This window comes from Megalops cyprinoides, chromosome 15 (assembly GCF_013368585.1).
Source record: "Megalops cyprinoides isolate fMegCyp1 chromosome 15, fMegCyp1.pri, whole genome shotgun sequence".
NCBI lineage: Eukaryota > Metazoa > Chordata > Actinopteri > Elopiformes > Megalopidae > Megalops > Megalops cyprinoides.
In genome coordinates, this window is record NC_050597.1 from 33,800,975 (window position 1) to 33,823,814 (window position 22,840).

General features: G+C 40.7%; 2 protein-coding genes across 2 annotated transcripts in view; one reads left to right on the forward strand and one right to left on the reverse strand.

The window, feature by feature from the left end:
* Positions 1–3,848: 3,848 nt before the first annotated feature.
* On the forward strand, positions 3,849–4,496 carry c15h10orf53 (chromosome 15 C10orf53 homolog). The gene is made up of 3 exons (XM_036547104.1): positions 3,849–3,942; positions 4,184–4,303; positions 4,432–4,496. Exons 1-3 carry the CDS (start codon positions 3,849–3,851, stop codon positions 4,494–4,496), a joined length of 279 nt encoding a protein of 92 aa, XP_036402997.1.
* A 976-nt stretch (positions 4,497–5,472) lies between these two features.
* Positions 5,473–22,840, reverse strand: part of ogdhl (oxoglutarate dehydrogenase L) — a 35,101-nt gene continuing 17,733 nt past the window's right edge. The window contains exons 10-22 of the mRNA XM_036547105.1: positions 22,025–22,204; positions 21,617–21,769; positions 19,302–19,404; positions 18,935–19,063; positions 17,461–17,611; positions 14,820–14,947; positions 14,318–14,496; positions 13,876–13,947; positions 9,204–9,329; positions 7,771–7,843; positions 7,458–7,621; positions 6,681–6,835; positions 5,473–6,404 (exon numbers count right to left, since the gene is read on the reverse strand). Of these exons, the coding sequence (XP_036402998.1) occupies positions 6,281–6,404; positions 6,681–6,835; positions 7,458–7,621; positions 7,771–7,843; positions 9,204–9,329; positions 13,876–13,947; positions 14,318–14,496; positions 14,820–14,947; positions 17,461–17,611; positions 18,935–19,063; positions 19,302–19,404; positions 21,617–21,769; positions 22,025–22,204 (1,737 nt within the window). The 3' untranslated portion in view covers positions 5,473–6,280. The remainder of the gene's footprint in view (positions 6,405–6,680; positions 6,836–7,457; positions 7,622–7,770; positions 7,844–9,203; positions 9,330–13,875; positions 13,948–14,317; positions 14,497–14,819; positions 14,948–17,460; positions 17,612–18,934; positions 19,064–19,301; positions 19,405–21,616; positions 21,770–22,024; positions 22,205–22,840) is intronic.

Consider the following 22,840-nt stretch of genomic DNA (forward strand, 5'->3'; position numbering starts at 1 on the left):
TTCGAGCTAAATTTTACGTAATTTATTTTTTTATCTTATATGCTAGTACAACCACGGGCTAAAAACTGCATGTCCCATGAAGCCACGGAGCGTTCTCATTCCCGCTCTCCGGCCTTGCTAGCTAGAGTGTGGCTAATCATCGTTATCAGCTATCGCTGTAGCGGCTTAGTTGCAAGCTCGTCCTTAGCAGTCATCTCTATCAGCATCGTTAGCAGCAATGGTGTCTCTTAGCCATATTCTCCCCTGCTTCAAGTATGAGACCCGAAGTTTTCAGCGGGACGAAAATCATTATAAATCAGGGCATGTGGAGGAATTTAGTTGAGGGTGTGGTGGATATCCCCCTGGTCTGGGCCAAATGGACCGAGGGTCTTCTTCCACATTTTGACGCCTTCCAGAAAATAATAAGTCCTCACAGAGTCTGATGTAATCATGGTTGTTTGGTTTATTGCATATGGTGATCAATCACATACAGTAAACCGGGTTGGTCCGCGGAGCAGTGTGTATACATTCACAAACACTCCCCGCCTGGAAAGTCCCATAAACTCCATAGTCATTAATTGTATATTATTTTTAAACATAACACTTCTGAAATTTCCCATTATTTCCACTCCACACCTATATGATTTTTAAACATAATTAAATAATACACAGCATATATGCCTGGAATATTACCATTATTTCCAGGCCCACATTTAAATAATAAAAAAGGTTAAGTAACTCAGTTAGCCAGACCACGGTGCTGCAGACTGTAAGAAGGCACACAGATATCTATGTGCCATAAGCTACAAGGTTAGGCCTTAAAGCAAAGGGTTAATGTAAGAACTAGGCCCCGTCTGGACACGGCCCAGAAGACGGGCCACAGGACTACATAGCACTACTATGATGGGCAACTATGACAAACTGCAGTAAATCCACATACAGTTCGCAAGCATTTGCCAGTAGATGTCAGCTAGGCCAAAGCAGGCAATCAGCTCTTATTTTCTAGCTGTATGACTCCTAAAAGAAAATATAAAACTAAAATGGGATGCATATGTTAAAAGGAGGCAAAAACATGCTGACACGCTGTAGGGGCATGTCAGGGGGAGAAGATACAATAAGCGAAGGTGGCATGACTATGAGTCAGAGAAAAAGGATACAATAAGCGTAGACCGTAAACCAATAGGAGAAGTGAAGGGAGAGAAGATACAATAAGCGTAGACAATGAACCAATAGAGGTTGGCATGACTATGGAACAGCAACATAGTGCACGAAGGTTCTGGGGTGACTTCCAGGGAGGGCCAATGCTGAAGGCAGTGTTCCTTCTCCAAGGTCACCCACTGTCCTGTAACAGCCAAAACATCTGTTGGCAATGCTTATGATGTTTGCTGGCAATAACTTATTTCCACCATGTAACAAGCTTAATCGTACCACGTCAAGCTCCGCTTTTCTCTGGGGGGGGCGAAAGTGGCAATACTCATAATTTACATATGGGGTATACACTTTATCAAAAATTTTCCACCACAAGGGCCATATCACCGGTTTGGTCAGGGCGAGCATTAGGGATAAGACCTACAGGGTGTCGGTGACTGTAGGCCCGTGTAACGTTAAGTAGCATAGTTAACCAGCTAGCAAGCTAGCTAGCAAAGTCAGGTTACCACATCATCACCCATCGAGCTTGCTAAGTGGACCGATTGTTAGCCCACGATTTTGAATGATGAAAAATGCTGGAAGTCTTCGAGACATATCTACAGAGTCAGAAACACCTTGATGTTTAAGCAAAAAGATCATTCTTCGTACACGTGTAGATTTGGGCACTCGACTTGAGTGATGCACATTCGGTTAGCTACATTTGATAGACGTCTCTCTGATGGTGTGCTTACAGAGATAACTTTCAGGGTTTCCATACTGTAAAACTATGTCATGGGGCATTTTGAAAACCTGAAAAATTTGCAGTCGTTCACATATGTACGGTGGCTGCAGTCCGGGACAAAGCACTGTACCATTTCACAACGACTACGGCTGTTTGCTATCTAGCTAACTACCAACCGCCGGCGTCGTCGTCCACTAGCAAACCTATCTCGGTTCAGAACCAACGGTTTTCTAAACGGAGCATCCCAGAATGCCCGGATGAGATAGTGGTATGTGATTTGCCAGGACGTTCCCCCCGCATTGCTCTATTGGATACGTCGTTCGAAAAGTGGACTACAACCTGAACTACAAGTCTTAAATCTTAACGTTTTTGGAAAATATCAAAACATTTGATGAGTCCAAATATATCTTCACACCGAACAGGTTAATTCAGGAAATTCCCAGCTCCTGAAATGAATCCGAACTCGAGAAAAGATGGATAGTGTGCGAAGCTGTTGTGCGATTGACTGTACAAATAGATTCAACAAGAAATCAGAGCTATCATTTTACAGACTGCTGAAAGCTAAAGAAAAGAGAAGCAAATGGATCGCTGAAATTCGCAGAAACAACTGGAATCCAGGCACCGAAACGTGTAGCTCACAGTTTTCCAAATAAAAGTTGTAATCAAATAAAAATATTTGTACAAACCACACACATCCATTGGTGTTCTCATCACTTTAATTTAGCCAACAAATCCCGCTTTGAAGTAGGCTAGCCTACGACCAAGCGTCAAGGCTTTTGCGGACATTCTAAAACGCTTAGGCCTACGTAAAACAGCATTAACAGCTTAATGTCTCAAAACAGTGATCAATGATCACCAAATTTCTCTCGGATATCTCTTGTCATAGGCCTAAACACGTCCACCTGTCAAAAAATCAAAACTGAAATCCTATGAGTATGGACGTTATCTTACATTAAGCGTGTTCCTCTCCATTGACGTTTTTGTTAATGTTCCAAAATAGCGTCCAATGATCACCAAATTTGACTGACATCTCACACCATCTTCTATCAAAAAAGCAAAATTAAGATACGAAGCGTTTTCTTTATAATGGGTGTCAATGGAGAGTTTTGCTTTTTTGATAGGAGATCGTGTTTATGACATGTACAGATGTCAGACAAATTTGGTGATCATTTATCGCTGTTTTGAGACATTAAGCCACAGTAAGATTTTTCCTTATAATGGGCGTCAATGGAGAGGAAAACGCTTAACGTGAGGTGACGATCATACTTCTAATATATTGTAAATACGTTTGCTGCTACAAAACTCAATTTACAGTACACTCCTTGCTCCTTGCTAATTTATGTACACTGTTGGTATGGGAGAAATATTATTTCATTCTTGATTGTACGCAAGTGCATGAGAAAATGACAATAAAGGAAATCTGAATCTGATTTCGGTTTTGATCTTTTTTTTTTTTGACAGGTGAAAGTGTTTCTGACAAAAGATGTCCGAGAGAAATTTGGTGATCATTGATCACAGTTTTGTGATCAATTAACATACAGACACAGAAATAAATAAATGTGGAAATGTAGAAATACAGAAATAAATAAATGTGGAAATGGAAAAAAACAGAAATAAATAAATGTAGAAATGCATAAATAAATAAATGAATAAATGTAGAAGTGCATAAATAATGTAAACATACAGAAATAGCCTTTTTCATTCCCAAAATGTATTTATTTTTCATTTATTTATGTATTTATTTATTTATTTGTTTATTTATTTATGCTTATGTCATTTTTTGTCCTCCATAGTGAAGATCCAATAATGTGTACAGTACGTTTCAGCCTATGAATATGCGCTCCCAGCCCACCCAGGTGAAAACAGCTCAGACCTGAGCAGCGTCTGCTGTACCGTAATGCCTTGGTGATGACGCTTACGTGTTGCCAAGAAACAAACCGTGCCATTTCCCTTTCAAGTAAATTGCAACTTCATTTGATCATTGGCGTTTAGCTGCACCATGCCCCGCAGTGCCCTGGTGATTGTGCGGTATGGCCCATGTGATTGTTGTGGAATTGTCAAACATAGGACTTTTCATTTGGAGGGTCTTCAAGGTAACAACTTGTACTTGCACTTGGTGGTTAGCGTGTTAGCTAATTTTGCCGTGTAACAAGATATAGTTCACACTTTTCGCAAGAATTTCTAGTTTGATAACAAACGTTTTAACTATATACTTAACTTGCAGCTAGCTGCTGTGGAAAAGAGGCGTCACAATCTACTCTGCCTTTCAGGACAGCGTTAACTTCAGCACTTCCGACTGCTGTTATTATTAATTAACTTATTTTAATTTTCAAGCCGTCTTGAAGGAGGAGGGGCATCGTTGCGTCCTGGAGAAGGTCGCTGACTGGAACAAGGTGGAGCTTATTGTCAACGGGGAATGTGTTTATACATGCAGCATAGCAGACCTCGAATTTGGTAAGATTTGAACAAAGCTTTTATTGCTTTAAGGTCAAAATGTCGCTTTGCTGGTAGTATCGCTAGCCTGTGAGCTAGCGAGGAAGCTGGTGATATTCCTCTAATGTTTTATTTGACCTTTTCCACAGGTGGAGATGGAAGGCTAGATCCGCTATGCCAGGCAGCTAAAACATCTGTAAAGAACGCGTACTGAAGTTAGCATCCGCTCTTTTCTTGATTCGTATTTTAAAGTAATTATCTCAAATTATGAAGGAACACCTTAAACGTGAAATAACGTCCAAGTCTATTTTCGTAATAGACTTTTACAAGGTAAAGTAGTGTGCAGGTTTGTACTTTCCTTAGCATTAATGTACTGTTCAGTCATGGCACCACCAGGAAACAAGACAGACACACAGGGACATGCAATGGAACTTGTTTCAAATGTAAGTAAGTAAATTGTAATATAAGGAAAGACCAGTAGAAATACAGTTGAAACTTGGTTTTATCTTGCTGTCATTTTATTTTGGGTTACTGTTCTGTGATGATCTGAATAATTAAATAAACTGACCCACACATTTTTTTTATTTGTTGTAGGTTTGCCTTGTTTTCCATGTAGCCTATGCATATTATTTTACACATACTGTGCCATCCAGATTTATTCATACCCCTGATTAAATAGGAACAAAATGCCTTACATAACAGAATGTATGCATGGGATGTTTTTCTGCTTAATTTATAAAATGCTTTATTTTAATCACAAAAGCATTGCTCAGAGCAAAGCTATATCCTTCACAAATTAATCACAATTGTCCTAATCCGAAATGTTCCAGAAAACAGAAGGATCCCATCCAGTCACATCTTTAAGTAATGATCTAAATAAGGTAACTGGAACCTTCTGGAACTATAGGCCTGTATTGAGAGACCACACTGAGAACGCAAGGATACAAAGAAAAAAGTCATATTCACACTTTGTAATTTCAGCAATCAACTTTAATGTTGTCCTTAGTATGTGGTACAGTACAGTATCATTACATGAATTTTAGATTTTCATTAAGAAACATGTTTAATCAAAAATACAGACTGATTTGTTTATCTTTACAGAATTTCATACAGTATGTACTTGGCATATAGTGCATAAAGTATAGTAAATATACTTAGAGTTTAGTTATAATTCAGTATATATCAATATCAGTATGGGATGTGTTGTGCTTAACAAGGATAGCATTTAAAATGGCAATACCTGATCTCTGCTTCAAGCTCCTTATGTGTAAACCATTAAAATCACAAGTCAATCAGTCCTTACTTTCAAATTGACCTTTGAGGATCCTAAATGTTTTGAATCAACACTACAGTGAGAAGCTTTGCCTGTAATTCCAGGTTACCTAGCATTCATAGGATGATAAAGTTAAATTTATGGCTGCTATCTTATTATTGCCTTGCCCTAATCTTGAGAACTTTGCAAACTATGAAAGGACAATTCAAGTGAGCCTTCTCACATACAGCTGCTTTGACATAGCAGGAGACATAGTCACTACCTGAAGATAGGTTTTTAAACAGCATGTGTTTCTATCTGTGTTGCCAAGATGAGTCCATTTAGAACAACGCTACATTAAAATGAACATGCAGGACATTCTGGAAGATCTGCACTTGTTGTGATTACATATAAATGCATTTATATGACATTTATGTATTATTAATTCTACTTGGCTACTGGATGGTTGACTGTAGGAGTCTGTTGCACAGAATATGATAGTAGGTTCACACTTTAGGAATAAATTAAGGTCACTGCACCTATCAGCTATTACAATAATGCTACATTTCTATTCTAGTACATTGTATGGTTTGTGCTGTTAATACTCTGCACCATTCCTGCCACTTATATAGGCCCTTATCTGTGAAAGTTAGAATGTATGGTGTGTTTAAATTCAGAGCACAAGGTGCTTTGATTGCTAAAATGACGATAATTGTCTAGACTGTGCTGTTTTTAAAGGCTGTGCTTCAGAAGCTGTGCCCTTCAAAGGCTTGCAGGTTGAAAGCTGTGTCCATGAACCTCTTCAGCTCTGTCAGGTGTGTGGCCTTGTTTCCTGTGGCAGGAGCCGCTGCTGGTTCACGTCCAACATACCTAAAAAACCCCAAAAAATTCACAGAGTCCAATGTTTCCTTCTCCAGATGGAAGACGTCAAGGCCAGGTGAACACAAGTTATGTGCTTTTATTTCTTATCCATGCGAGAAAGCAGACACATACTAATGCATTAGTACTGGCACTGATTAAATATCTTTACTGGGTAAGTCCTCATAGTTTTCAACATCTCCTGAACTTTCAAGAGGTGACGTCATAATACAAGGGGATGTAAACACATCATTACTGGTCTGGAAGCCAGCTGTATCCACTACACACCATATGGGTCTGTGGCTGGAGAGGACCGTGAGGAAACGTGGTCTGATGTAGTCATAATAGCCCATGTTCTTGTGCTCCTCTTGGCACCACACCAGCTCAGCGCTAGAGTACTTCTCAACCTCTTCTTTGACCAGGTCGAAAGGGAAGGGTGATATCTGCAAAAGCATTTGAAAGTAATATCATTTCAGTGCTGTCTACAAATGACTACATGCATGAAGTCACATCTGCAGTACCAGTAAAAAGCTTGGACAGACCTGATTAAGACAAATACGCATTCAAAGACATTTTGATCTAAAGGCTTATGCTTAAATTGTTGAAATTAGTTTCTTAGGCATCCACGTCACTATTTATTTGTCCAGGTATGAACTTCTTTCCAATAAACTTTTTATTTTTTTAAAAAAATATATTTTTAGCTTTTTGTTGCCTCTAACATATAAGATAGTTGATTTGTTTAACACTTCTTTGGTCACTGCATAAATCCATTTGTGTTATTTCATAGTTTTTATGTCTTGACTATTATTGGAAAATGTGAAAAATAGTAAAATGAAGAAAAACCCATCTATGAGTAGGTGTGTCCAAACCTTTGACTGGTACTGTATGTAATGCCTACATTATGTCAAAGAATGTCACTCAGTGTATATTACACATGAACTGAATGGTAGTGTGCTTACCTGTTACATTGTTCAGTGTATATTATGCATGAACTGAACAGTGGTGTGCTTACCTGTTATGTTGTTCTGTGTGCATTATACATGAACTGAGCACTAGTGTTCTTGCCTGTTCTAGCCTGATGATTGCAACATCACTTTCTAGGTCCTGCTGCTTCCTTTCTTTTGCCAGCTCGTAATACACCTTTCCAGTGCAGAAGATGGCCCTCCTCACATTCTCCAGGCTTTCATTTGCAGGGCCCTCATCTGGGAGAATTCTGTGGAACCTTGTGCCTGGTGACCAGAGTTATTATGTAACCATTAACCATTATTAGCAGCCTGTATTTGATAGTTATTCTTGAAGAAGTGCTGCCATAAGTAGCAGTATTAATGAAAATATAAATGCATAAACTCAGCCACCATGACAGTGGTGGAACCCCCACCAGTTGTCATGTCATCAAAGCTGGACCTTGCATCTGGGTGCCGCAGCAATGATTTCGGGGTGAAGATAATTAACTGCAGAAAAACAGGAGATGATTACTAGGTACTCATGTACAATAGCAGCTTTTAAAAAGATACTATGTATGTAAGCATCCATTTGCATTTGTGTGTGTGTGTGTGTGTGTGTTTACTTACACAAACCCAGACACTGGCATCCAACTTTATTCAGTCTCTTAAATCCTGGTAAACTGGTGGTACATTATACATTGTGTGTGTGGTGTGTGTAATTCGGGTGTAGACCTTGTTCTTTGATACATTGCCGCTTGAATAGCGATCCACTGACTGCAAGCAATGCATGATGACTAAGGGATGAATAATATGTATGTAATGATGTTAAATGCACAGTTCCTCTGAAATTTGAAATTCCTCTTTGATCAGATCTTCATATTTTAGTCTCCGCTAATAATATTGTACATGGAGGTAGTGATAACAGTCTGATTTCCATCATGATGCAGGATATTACCAACAGCAACTCCCCTTTCTAAACAAGAGGGAAAACATATCCAGCCCTGAAATGACAGTTGCTTAACCAATCAAATTCATCCATTTTAGCGTTCTTGCACACAAAATAAAACATGAGGCTCCTGCGGCTATAATTTTAATTGACTCACAAAGAGCTTTCCTCATGCTCCACCAAGCACTGCATTTAGAGGCAACAAGAAAAGAGTGAGGGTGGAGGATGGAGAGCCCTGAGGAGATTAACAGCCACCTAAAATTTAAAAAATCATTTACACCAGTATTCAAACAAAACAACTCATTTAAAGCAGTACCCAAATAAAATAACTCATTTAAATCAGTATCCAAAAAACACAAGTCATTTAAACAAATCCCCCTAAAAACTATAAAACAGCTAATTTAAACAAATGCCCAGATAAAACAAACCATTTTACACTACTATCCAAACAAAGCAACTTATTTAAACCAGTATCTGAATTAAATTTAAAAAATTAATTTAATTTCATTAAGTGTCCAGATTAAACCGGACAGAATCCAAATAAACTGACTCTTTTAAACCAGTATCCAGATTAAACCATTTAAACCAGTACCCAAATAAAACAACTCATTTACACCAGTATGAGTATAAACCAAGTAATTTAAACTAGCATTCAGATAAACAAACTCAGGTAAACCAGTAGCCAGAAAAAACAATTCCATTCCAAACAGCTGCCACCACTAAAAGTTCTCAGCTTGGGCAGTCAGTAAAGCTGAACAGACTTTGGTAACAGCTTAATGAAAGAGGAACGGGACAGATAGAAACCTTCATTCAAAGGAATTTCCATCTTGAGAAAATAAATGTGTATCTCTTGCAAATATCTGCACTATGAGGTAGTTTTCTCCATTTCCCCTTAGATCAGGTGTGCTTGTTTTTCCTTACCGGTTTCCTGAAAGGCAGTAAGATTTGCCTCCTCAGTACATGGAAGTAGTTGGCTGGTGTTGAGCAGTTGACCACAATCCAGTTACAGTCATAAAGCTGCTGGACTTCAAAGTCTCCACTGACATCCTTTATCAGAAGGAAACAAAGATACATAAAGGTCAAATACTCTGCAAAAAATATGTAAACAAAGCAAGTAAACATGTGCTATAGTTAAACCACCCATGTGATCCTCCGTGGTAAAGTGAGTAAACATAACCCCGCCCATTTGTGATCCTCTGTGGTAGAATGGGTAAATATGACCCCACCCATCCATGATCCTCCATGGTAAAAGTAAACATGTTTGACACTGACTCTTGTTCATGCATGGATGATGGTTTCCTTGTTTGGGTATCATTTTGTGTCATTTTGCTGGATGCCCTTTATCTCTGGAATCAGTGTGGATAAGAGCATCTGCCTGATGCCAACAACACAGAGCCGGCCCATGGCATTGACAGTATAGGGGCGCCCCAAATGAGGGAAGAAAAAAAAATTCAAACTTTTTAACTTTTACTATTTTTTACTAATACTATTTTAATACTATTATTTCGAAATATTACCATAAAAGCCCACAACAAATATTGTAACTACATAGCCTATTTTCTAGGTTGCCCGCAGCATCACACCGGCACATTCAATATATTCAATAATTCGTATCAAAAAGACCAAAGCCCTCTGGTGCCCAGGGAAGAAAAAGAAGAAGAGAAGAGGAGAAAAACGGGAAGCAGACAGAGGTAATGTGATGAATGAATAGTTTATCTATTGCATAGTACTTATCGTTGGAGCAGAGTGTTACTAGTTTACTTTGGACGATAGTAACGTTCGCTAATTTAATAAATAGCTAGAGTTAATGTCAGTTACCCCCACCTTAAATTGCTTTTCCTTTTTCATCTCCTTTTGTAATTAATAGTTGTAACTGTAGGGCTGGGCGATAAAAGGATAACAACAATTATCGTGATATAATTTTCCTCGATAGAAATATAACAAATGTTCAATAAATGTTCGAAATAATTCATTTCCATGTTTAGATAGCATTCACAGAAATGAATCACGAACTGCAAATTGTGTTGCAAAAATAGGGGTATGCCTTGCGCAAGTTAGGTTGCATGTTGAGAGGTATAAATTCAGGCCACCACGTGGTATTGTTTACAGACACAGTGGCTGACAGGTTTGTAGTTGGAGCAGAATAAGAAAAATGAGCGACACCAGAGAAAACGCAGTGCCCATGACCAGCTCGAAGGACAAAGACATTGTCGACAAGAAAGGTCACTCAACTTCAGTAGTTTGGGATATATTTTAGCTATTTATAATCCGACAAAAAACAGAGCTGTGTACACTGCAAACTGTGCCGAAGACACGTGCCATCAAAGACAGGCAACACCACAAACCTGTTTCATCATTTGAAACAATATCACCTGTTAGAACACACAGAAAGTAAGAAATTACAATACCAAACGAGTGTTGTTAGTGGACCCTCGACAAGCACCAGGCCGGTACCCAGTGCGACTACCCAGCAGCAAACGATCGTATCAGCATTTTCCAGCACCATGCCTTACGACAAAAAAACACAAAGACAAGACACAAAGACATCACAAATGCAGTTGCATACTGCATTGCAAAAGACATGCTTCCCATTAGCACTGTCGAAAATGAGGGATTCAAGAAGCTTATCAGCTGTCACAGGACAGCTTTAAAACCTGAGACTGTAGACAGACTTGTCTTTCTTGCCCGTAACTTGTAGGGTAATGGCTTTGCTTGTTTGAAACCTCTATAGAAGATGCTGACCTACGTGAAGTTGGCACCCCAAGTATTTAAAAAGTTCGAAATGGTATTACTGTTCATTTGTGCTACGTTTGTGCCGTAAAAATTTTAGCTTGTGCTGCTATGGTTTTTTAGATATAACAAATTATATTGTATGTGCTGTGACGTCACCCAGCACCCCAACCTCCTCCGAATTGCTCCAAAATTGTCTCGTTCGTTTGTGCTACGTTTGTGCCGGTTTGTGCCGTAAAAAATTTCGTTTGTGCTGCTATGGATTTGTAGATATAAACATTGTATTTTTGGGCGATCACGTCACCCAGCACCCCAAGCTTCTCTGAATTGCTCCAAAATGGTCTCGTTCTTTTGTGCTACGTTTGTGCCAGTTTGTGCCGTAAAAATTTTCATTTGTAGTGCTATGGATTTGTAGATATAAACATTATATTTTTAGGCGATGACGTCACCCAGCACCCCAAGCTTCTCCGAATTGCTCCTAAATGGTCACGTTAGTTTCTGCTACGTTTGTGCCGGTTTTTGCCATGATAATTTTCGTTCGTGCGGTCATGCTTTGGATAAACACTGTACTTCATGGCAAAAATTCTGTGACAACTTCCAGAACGCTGCTTTCTCCATAACAAAGAAAGTGGCTTCTACTGTGCAACGTTTTGCTGGTTGGTGCCCTTTGGCAGTACATTATTTCCTGACAGGCCTACACAGAGCGCCTCAATGCCAAGAGCAATAACATTACATGGGATCTCAGTAAACTTACGTTGCAGTGCTATTTGGAAACACTTAAAAATGACAAGCACTTGTGGCTATTTTTTAAGCCAGCTAATTACTTACAAGGCCCGAGTTGCATTTGCTAATTAGCTGGTTAATGTTAGTTACATAGTAGCCGTCAAGGTAATTAATGTTGTGTCATTAACATTAGGTAAAAATAATACATTAACGCTGGCAATTAAACACACAAAAATAAATGCGCTTTATATAGAACTTAAAGGTGTCTGTCTGATATTTGTCCTACTTTTTAAGTTATTTACATCTAGTCAGTAGCTCAGATTTGATGTGAATAACGCAGCTCGTGCAGCACGAGAACCTGGACAAAGTTGTAGGCCTAATCGGCTCAGAGGGAGCTAATTGTGTTGTAAAACGTAAGGGTAGGTGTGTAATGATTCACAGATTGTCCAAAATAGATAGCTAGCTAACTAACTATACGTTTGGTATAGTTGGTAAGTGTCAGTGCTCCCGCCCCCTAGCTATTGTGTTTTGTTTTTCCCTGTCCATGTGCTTTTGTTTTCCTTGTGTTCTAGCCCTGCCCCACTCTCCGCCCTGTCTCCGCCCACCCGATCATCCCCTCCTGCCTGCTTACACACCTGCTTCCCATCTCCTCATCAGCCCAGCCCTATATCTACCCTGCTTGTCTCTGTCTTGTTGCCAGTTCGTTGCAGTGTGTTTTTACCTGTCTGCCTTCCTGGTATTTTGACCCTGCCTGTTTTGGACTGCCTGTTTGTTCTACGATTCTGTTAATAAACGCCTGGATTCTGGAGTTCTCGTGGTCCGTGCCTGAGTCCTTGCCTGTGCCTTGACAGTAAGATGCTGACCACAATTGAGATTTTTCTTTTGTCTATTTATTTTGTTTACATTGTCAGCTAAAACACTTGTTTCAAACTGTCTGTACAAAGGGTTTGGCATGCTGACCAGAATTATGATTTCTTTGTCTATTTATTGTTTTATTTATTGACATTATCCTTTAAAACACTTTTAAACTTTGCAGTCTGTCATGTGTCTTACATGTGTGCTGTATCACACTGCAGCAGTTAATTTTTCTATTCAGATATTTATTTTGTTGGGGAAAAAGGACTGAAAAAGCATTTTACTTTTTCACTCATGCATATTTTCATGTTGAAAAAAATTTTATCATTATAATTGTCTTGAATGTGATTTGTGAAATGTTCCGCTGTTTGGCAAATGTTTGTCATGTTTTGACCATAAAGAATAGTTTAAAACCACAATTACCCGTGGTGGTAGAATTGGCTGCAATGCAAGGGGCACCAGCTAAAATCTTGCCTAGGGCACCAAATTGGTCAGGGCCAGCTCTGCAACAATGTAACTGTAAATGACACCATCCATCCAAAATCCTCTACAGTAGGCTAATATAAAACTAGTATGGATCTGTGTGGATGTGTTAGGCTTACCCATTACACAACAGGGATGAAACAAAATATTGCAAGTGTTTTAGTGATAAATGGATACTTGGCTCTGATACATCAGTGTCTATACATGTATGGTTAATGCCAGGGACATTTCTAGCTGTTGAAAAGATTCGGGGCTAAGTCAAGTTTGCCTGGGGCTTGACTTTTTTTTTTTTTTTTTTTTGAAGGGAGATCGGCATCAGTAGGTTGGGGAGGTTTTATCTACCTTTTATAATAAATAAATATTATCACATCTTCAGATGCTGCAAGTCAAGTTCCGCTCTGTTACACAGCCTGTCTGTTGTTTAGCTATAAACACCTCCTCCTTCAGGCCTAAAATATTTGGGGCTATAGCCCCAAATGATTGGACCTAACAACGCCACTGGTTAATGCAGGCAATGCCTGGACATGCAGGGTACCTTCTGCATGTCTTTGGGCCTGGCACAGTGCAGAGAGCTGACCTTGGCAGTGCTCAGAAAGACAGCTCTAAGTGTTGACCAAACAGGTCCACTATTGGCAGGCTCATTTATGTGCCTACAAACCAGACCCCCACACTCACATTCACACTCACAGTCTCTCTCTCACTCTCTCACTCTCTCACTCTCTCACTCTCTCTCTCTCTCTCTCTCTCAGACACACACACATTCACAGACACAACTGACATGAACACAGACGTGAACACTCACTGGATAGTGGTCTGGGTCGTCTTTGCTCATCTGCAGGAACCGCTCGGGCCGGGCTGACGAATGCTCTGGGCCCTGGAAGCAAGACCAACTCATGAGTGGAAATATCATATATACACACCATACACTCCACAACCACTCTGGATTCCGACCAAACTACCACAGTAGTTTTTAAATTCTTATAAGATACCATACAGTAGTTCAGGGTGCAGGCAATAAGCACAGATGCAATAGCAAGACTGCTTTTCACTCTTACTCATTAAATTAAAGTCCTTCAAAAAACTTCAATAGATCACGAGTTAAGTTTAAGTTAACTCAGGTACCACTGGTGACTCAGAGCATGAGAGCATGACACTCTGCACATTAAAGGACAGTGCAGTTTTATGGAGCTGGTGCAGTTTGATGGTCGTGTGTTTTCAGAGTGGTGTATGGGCTCGGGGCTCACCATGCCCTCCATGCCATGGGGCAGCAGCAGCACAATGCCATTATTGCGGACCCACTTGGCCTGGCCAGGGGAGATGAACTGGTCTATGATGCACTGTGCTGTGTTGTGGAAGTCACCAAACTGGGCCTCCCAGCACACCAGCGCGTTGGGGCTGGCCATGGCAAAGCCCAGTTCAAAGCCTGGTTCAACATACACCCACCAAAGGGAATCAGACACACACCCAAACACCGGGATATCATTACAACCCACCATGGGGAAATGCACCCAAACACAGCGATATCATTACAACCCACCACAGGGAAACACACCCAAACACAGCAATTTCATTACAACCCACCACAGGGAAACACACCCAACATACTTTTGGACGACTGTTATTCATTCAAAAAATAAAACGACCAAAGCTACTGGGCAGCTGCAAAGATTATATTTCAAAATTTCTGCTTAGACACCACACTGATGGTGATGAGATCATTTGGAGTGAAGAGACGTAAGCACTCACCTAAGACTCCATACTCAGACAAGGAGCTGTTGCAGACAGTATAGGGTGCCTGGTTTTGCCACAGATGGTTCATGGGAATGCAGGTTCGCTTGTCAACTTCCTGGTCATGTAGAACATGGTGGCGGTGACTGCAGAGACAAACACATGTTCACCAATGAGCACAATAAACCAAAGGCACATCTTCATTAGAACATGTCTTTGTATTCCAAAGAGAACAAGTTTTTATTCTTTTTGAAAAGTTTTGAAAATAATGGAAGAGGTGGCCTTATAGATACACCCCACTCTGTGGAAGGACTCTGCATGATCACTTCTCTGCAAGAGTTACAATCAACTACCTACAGAACAACTTTCCAGACTTTTGGAATCAGCCTAGACTAGCTTCTATCTTATCTAGCTTTGATACTTCTTAACGTTTACTATCATCTGGGATTATATTTCTTGATCCAGAGTACCCCTTCACAGCCCTTCAAGTAACCCCAGAGGGTAGTCCTGGTTTAAGGCCTCAGCTCTAGTGTGAGACCTGAAAACTCCTCATGACTTAAGGAACCCATGAGTTCACCCTGCCTTCCTCAATGCATTGAATCAGCACTGAGGAGCTGTCCCTCTCCAGCAGGAAAGGCTTGAAGCACAGGTAGGCAGGAGTGGGGATGCAGGCTCTAACGAGCTTCACCGCGCCCCAAGTGGAGGGCTCCACTTAGCCATCAAAAGTGTGGTGAGACAATCATTTAAAGCCTCTTAAATGTTTCCTTAATGATGCCTAGCTTGCCCACCCCCTCATCCGTGCGGTGGGAGTCCTAGCAGCAAAGGCACAGAAATCAAGCACCACTCCAGCACACCCGCACAAATAAGCCACACTCATTAAGAGGAACACACACTTGTCTTCATTTCTTTCTCTTGCCTGTTATGCAAACAGGTTTCAAAAGCATAGGAAGGAAAGCAGCTTTCCAAGTCAGTTTAACTTGTGAAGGTCTGGCTCATGTTCAGGGTACATTTTCACAAAATATATGATATGTTCATGTATGAGATATAAACAAAGGAGGCTTACAATTTCTGCATAGATTTCAGTGACGGGACACAAAAGCCAACCGCCTTCAGTAATAGTAGTATATGTAAAAATCTGAAGTCCAAAAATTAAGGACTTTATATTTAGTATTTTTAGAATTTTCTATTCCTTTTATAAACAGATAGACTGATAAACAGACACAGAGAAAGACAGACAGATAGCTAGATAGACAGGCAGATAGAAAGATAGACAGACACCTTGCACTTTACTCTTATCCTTTATGTTGTCATACAGGACTTCATGGCATACTCGGCTTTGAGCCATGTTGTGTTCACCATGCTGTGGTGCAGACAGTTCTAGTGTGACTTTTGGTTCCGAGGCATCCCTTTGGAGCAGATTCTCAGGGTCCCCAGAGACTCAGTGGGAGCATGCCGCCACAGCTGCCTGCCACTCCCCCCCTGGGAGCCTGTGAGCAAGCCGTGCTACACCTTCACAAAGGCACGCGACTGAATCAGTTACTATCATCTATTAACTCCCCAGGTAATAAGCAGGCCAGCCGACCGAGGCACTCCAATATGTGCAGTCCCCGGGCCTCCAGCCAGCCTCCACTGCACTCCACACTCCCACTCAGCTGGTGAGAGGCAAATAAGAATGGATGAAATGAGAGAGGTCGCACCCTGCCTTCCCCATCACCCTTTGTCCTTACCATGCTAAGCAGGCAATAGGATCCGCGAAGCATTTAAGAATGTGACTATGGAATAGCAGCTTTGTGTTTGCGTCAGTCCTCTAGAATGGAGGACTTTTTTCCAGTATAACAGATGACTTCACTTCCTCGTCCTTGTGTTGGGCTCTGCCTCACTTTTAAGTCACTTCGGATAAAAGCGTCTGCCAACTGAATAAATGTAAATGTAATGTAAATGGACAATTTCATTTCCTGCATTATGATTATGACTTCACAAGGATTTGCCTTGGATCAAGAGGCAGTATGCTGAGCAAATCATAACTGGGATGACCCCCAAACCTGAAATTCCACCATGAGTCTGCAATCACATTAAGTAGAAAGAGTGAGCAAGCTGCAGTTACGGTACTCCTCTAATAGTAAGCGCATGCTAAATAAAGGCAGTTTGGTGCTGTATGTAGTCTGTCCCTCAGTACCACCTGCATGACGCACTTCTGCTAACACGGTGTCAGTGTGAATGCCAGATGGACAGCACCCCTGTCACATGGCAAAATGTGTGGTACAAAAGATAAAGATTACATATTCTGTTACAGTATATTTACATTCAAAAGCTTCTTTCTTATTTCTTATTTACTTTCAAAGATGAAATATCATCCACATCTTGTACATTGTAGAACATACGTACACATATGTATTTTAGATGCCCAGTGCGTCATTTGAAACTTATGCGTCAGTCATGAGTCCCCAGTGTTTGCTCATGATTAAATAGCAACAAAAATGTGATAGAACAGGAAAAACGTAATGGGTTTCGTAATCTGCTTTTTTACCACTTTTATGGTAAAAATGTTACCCTCATTAAAACGAGGTCACAATATATTGATGGACATGTACTATTATACACTGTCTATGTATGTATTGATTGCACTGTGGACTTTTTGTATTGGACCAGCCCCTCTTACCTGAAGGTCCCTCTCTCCACATCCTGCCCGCTGAGACGTACGTGAATCCCCTCCTTCAACAGGGAGCCAAATGCCATGTATTCCCCCAGTGCCCAGTCCACAGTGCGCTTCCGAGTCATTTCCGCACGACCCCGCAAGATACGAGACAGTCCTGAGATGACACAGAAACATCACTCAGTTGTTACTTTACATCACTCAGACCTGTTGTCACAATGTTCATCCTTCATTTTACACACGTCTTACATACACATCTTATTTAACATCACTCAGATGTTATTTTACATCACTCAGGCCTTATTCTGCATCACTCAGATCTTATTTTGCAACATTAAAAAAACATTGTTTTACTTCGCTCAGACTTTATTTTACATCACTCATACTTTCTTTACAATATACATTATATTACAACAATATTTTAGACATCATTACCACCCAACTGCTCCTGGGCCTACACAGGCATTACTGTGTAAATACACCATTTGTTACAGCTACTAACAGAAGGCACAAATGTGCCTGTCATTTCCCAAAGTGGGGAAGTTGTCACTGGCAAAACACTGATCAAACACTGATGTTACAGGGAACGGCCAACCTGGGGTGCAGAAAGCTGGAACCACTGGGGGTAATACAAGATCACAAGAAGAAATAAAAAGTATTTGGTCTTTTTATTATAAACTTCCCAAGAAGCTGGAAGGCACTGCATATTGTGTGTGCCACATGAAAAGAGGTGCACTGTGAAAAATCTGAGTTCTGAGTGAGTCAGTCTCTGCACTAGGCCTCATTAGAAGTGGCGGCTGAAGTGATTGGTCCATGTGTGAGGGATGTGTCTCCTGAGGCGCTTGGTGATTGAGAGGTCCCAGAGCAGTACTTCATCATGCCCCCGCAGCTCCTCTAAATCACGCCGTGATTACTGTCACTGGCAGACCCTCAGCAGGCCACACTGCGTCCATGCTCGCACACCTCAGCACTTATATTGACATTTCAAATGAAGATTTAATGAAAGGAGCTGTCCTCTTGCAGTAACCTCAACCTCAGTCATACATCCATCCTACCTAAACCTGGCTTATTTATTTAATCTAAACTTGGTTCATTCATTCATTCATTATACCTAAACCTGGCTTATTCATTCTACCTAAACTTGGCTTATTCATTCATTAATTCTACCTACACCTGGCTCATTCAATCTACCTAAACTTCGCTCAATCATTCTTTCAAATAAAATGTAGTTCATTCATTCATTATACCTAAAACTTGTCATTCATTCATTCTTTAAACCTGGCTCATTCATGTATTCTACCTAAATCTGGCCCATGTATTAATTCCTGTTGAATATGGAACATCCGTGCATGTCTTCATATAAGCTGACTCTGACATCACACCACTTCACCCACTCTTCTTCCTTCCCTTCCATTCCATCAGGTGAGAGCCCTAAGAAGAGACCCCACTGTCTATACAGTACAGCTTCCTACAAACTTACCAGGGTGTATGATGAAGCCCTCCATGGGCACAGAGCTGGCGATCTCACCAATGTGCTGCAACAGCCCCTCCTCTAAGCCTGTGGGTGGGCAGCTCATGCTCTTAGGCTCCCCTTCAGCAGTGAAGAAGTCTGCACAGCAAAATGCACTTACCTCACTCACAATACACGCATCATTTAAAGGGAAAGGAATCTGCTCAGCAAAAAGCACATACCACACTTACAATACAGAACCCATTTAAAGGTAAGGAATCTGCGCAGCAATAAGCACATACCACATTAATGACAACTAATAGCAAATGACACTCTTATACACAAGGATATATTGTCATCTAAAACATGAATAAGAATAACTAAAATGCTATACGACCTGGCCAAGGTGAGTCCAACCAATGGCGGATATGTAGAATCTTCTCATCTTTTGAGCTGGTATATGCCTCTTCACAAATTTTATCATACTTGGCAACTTCCTCCTATGCAGAAACAGAAATTGTAATAAAATTTTATGCTGGCAAAAGAGATAGAGAGCTACAAAAGGCAAAGCTAGTTCCCTTATCCTTTTTCCTGGCAGTGATTGGTAGGGAACACTCTTACATGTAAAATTATGTAATCATGTGATCCATAGCATACATACATTATAATATGAGTGTTGAACTGATGTTTAACCAGGTTTAATGAATCCCTTTTTTAAATGTTCCCTTTGACATTGATAATAAAATACAATAGAATGCCAATATTGTAATGGGTCAACCAGACAGAAGAATGAGAAGTTACAAGAAAGGATTCTTTATTTAACATAGAATGTAGTAGAAGAAGTATCTCTTTCAAAGTGAAAAAGTTACTTTTAAAAGGGCACCTCACGTTGTCCTCTGAGATTAATTAAATTCACAAAAAATAACTTGTTGAATGTACCAAGTATTCATCAAGGCCATCTACTGAACATCGCCATGTGTTCTTAGAATATCCAACCACTTTCCATTGGATTCATTTTCTGATACGTACACAATTTCTTTTTTCAATAGAACAAATTACCTTGAAATGACTGTTGAAAGCAAGTTCAACTGTTCACAACACTATAGAATCCAAGTACTAGGCTACCTGACTGTTCCCAACACCAGAGAATCTGACCATTAGGCCATCTGATGGTTCACATGAGCCAAGAATCAAAACCATTTTGCTTTCAAACAGGTATTTGCATTATTTTGCAACGATCACTAGAGAGATTGTTAGCCCCCTAGCTACTTTTCTATATGTCAGCAAACCCAGACATATTACACAGTTCAATCACTGTACAATGTCCTTATGGCTCTATTTCTCAAATAACATGTTATGAATGTTAACTCATTTGATTGGCTGCTGTGCTTGCAATGCATGAAGAAAACTAGATCATCACCTGCTATAAGCATGACGTCCTCTATCTTATGATCGACCATATAAGGGGATTCTCTGACAGATGCGGGTGACACGCTAATGTCCCTTTAAGAAATGGCAGCTGTGTCACCCCTGTAAAGTAAATCTTGAGAAAAGAGCCCATGGCCATCACAGACAGAGCAGCAGAGCCTGGCAGCCAGCTGAGGGTAGGGGACAATGATTAGCAGCTGCTGCTTTCCACCACAGCCAGGAGGTTCAGTGGCTTAGCCAGGGGTGAGCATGGTCTGGACAGAGCTCTGGGTGTGGCTCCACATACAACACTGTAGAGTCTGATGATAGAATGGCAGAGGAATGCCATGCAGGCAAGAATTTATTATGATTAATTCTTTAATCATCCGTCCTAGCTGGTGTGAGGGACACGAGTGTCATTCACATTTTCTGTGCTCATTAATAATATGTTCTGTTTCAGTCTGGCATTCAGAATGTTTTGATTGATGACTGAGTCTATGAAAAGCTGCCTTTGAATTGAACATCTCTGTCAGACACCTTGTAACTCAAACTTGCAAAGGCCCACACAGAGATCTGCACAGACCGCTCCATACCTTTCAAGTCAGAGGAAGGATTTATTTGCATTACAACGCATGAGAATATGCACTAATATATGGGGGGGGGGGGGGGGAGGTGAATCAGTAATAGAAATCCCAAAATTATTTACTGTGTCAAGGGTGTTAGGTTTTACTTTGTGGAATGGACAGTCGGATGAATAAGATGGTCTCATGGTCTTGCAGAGACAAGGTTTATTCCCAAGGAGCCAAAGTTACGTACGCAAATAGCACCCGAACTAAAACTGCCTGGGCTCAGATGAGCACTCACAGAAATACCTAGGTGTGATTAGGCCATGTTAAGACATGTTGATGACCCTTCCTAGGACAGTTCCTGTGGGCAACTGGGAGTGATCGGCAGTTCCCGCAGAGAATTTAGTGTGATGTGCATTGGTATGGTGGTGACACTGCTCTAGGACAGTTCCTATGGGCAATTAGATAAATGAGTAATATAATGTAGATCCTAACAAGGGAAACAGTATTCATATTTCCCTTGTTAGGATCTACATTATATTACTATGGCTTATCATGACAGCATAAGCCAAACAAGAAAAAACTGCATCAGGAAAGAGCAACAGTAGTCACAACAAGACTATGCTCACAGCAAGTATAATGTTAAGACAGACACACTAGTTGCTAAAAACATCATCATGTGACCGTGGTACAGAGGGATAGTGTGCATCATGTGACAGTGGTGTGAAAGGGTCCAGACCTCAAACTCCTGCAGCGTGACCACACCCTCACTGATCAGCTTGTCGGAGTACTTCTTCAGCACATGCTCCTGTCGGCGAATCTGCTTGTACATCAATGGCTGCGTGAACATTGGCTCGTCCATCTCATTATGTCCAAAACGCCTATAACACACCTGTAACACACACACACATAAATACTGTACATACACACACATACATACTCACACATATACCCCCCCACCCCCCCCACACACACACACACACACACACGCATACATACTTACACACCCACCCACACACACACACACACACAGCACACACAGGTCTAATTTCATGCTTAGTCAAGTCGATCCTTTACTATAAGTGACTCTCACACTCCCAGCACCCACCAGGTCGATATAAATGACTCTCACACTCCCAGTACCCACCAGGTCGATGACGACGTCCTTGTTAAACGTGCTCCTCCACTCGGCCGCCACCTTGCACACGTACACCACTGCCTCAGGATCATCAGCGTTAACGTGGAAGATGGGTGCGTTGACCACCCGCGCTACATCCGTGGGGTATGGAGAGGAACGTGCCACCCTGGGATCAGTGGTGAAGCCAATCTGAAGAAATGATCACAATGCCAGAATATCGTAAGGGCTTTCAACCCTCTCACTGGGTCACACATCCTGTATATGGTATGTATATATGCTATATATGCTATATACACACACATAGACATACTGACATACATATATATCATTACTTGAGCTTTCCTATTTTATTTATTTTCTGTAAATTCTGAACGTGCATGTTAAAAATGGGGCAGCAGTATAGCATAGTGGTAAGGAGCAGGTTCGATTCCCCACTGGGGCATTGCTGTTGTACCCTTGGGCAAGGTACTTAACCTAGGTTTGCTTCAGTAAATATCCAACTGTATAAATGGATAACATGTAAAAATTGTAACCTATGTAAGTCGCTCTGAAAAGAGGCGTATCCTAAATGCCAATAATGTAATGTAAAACACACGCATTATGTGGGCATATTTAACATTATAAGATCCTAGTTATGATCAATGCAGTGTGTTAAGTATGTTTATCAGTCATCCGATTTCAATTTTACTTCTGTAGCAAGTCATATCTATAACTAACAGCACAATCTATGTTACACTACTTTGCCTCCAGCCTATTGATTCATGAGTCCAGTTATCAACTGTTAATCATATATCAAAAACCTCTTTTTATAAAGACTTACATGTT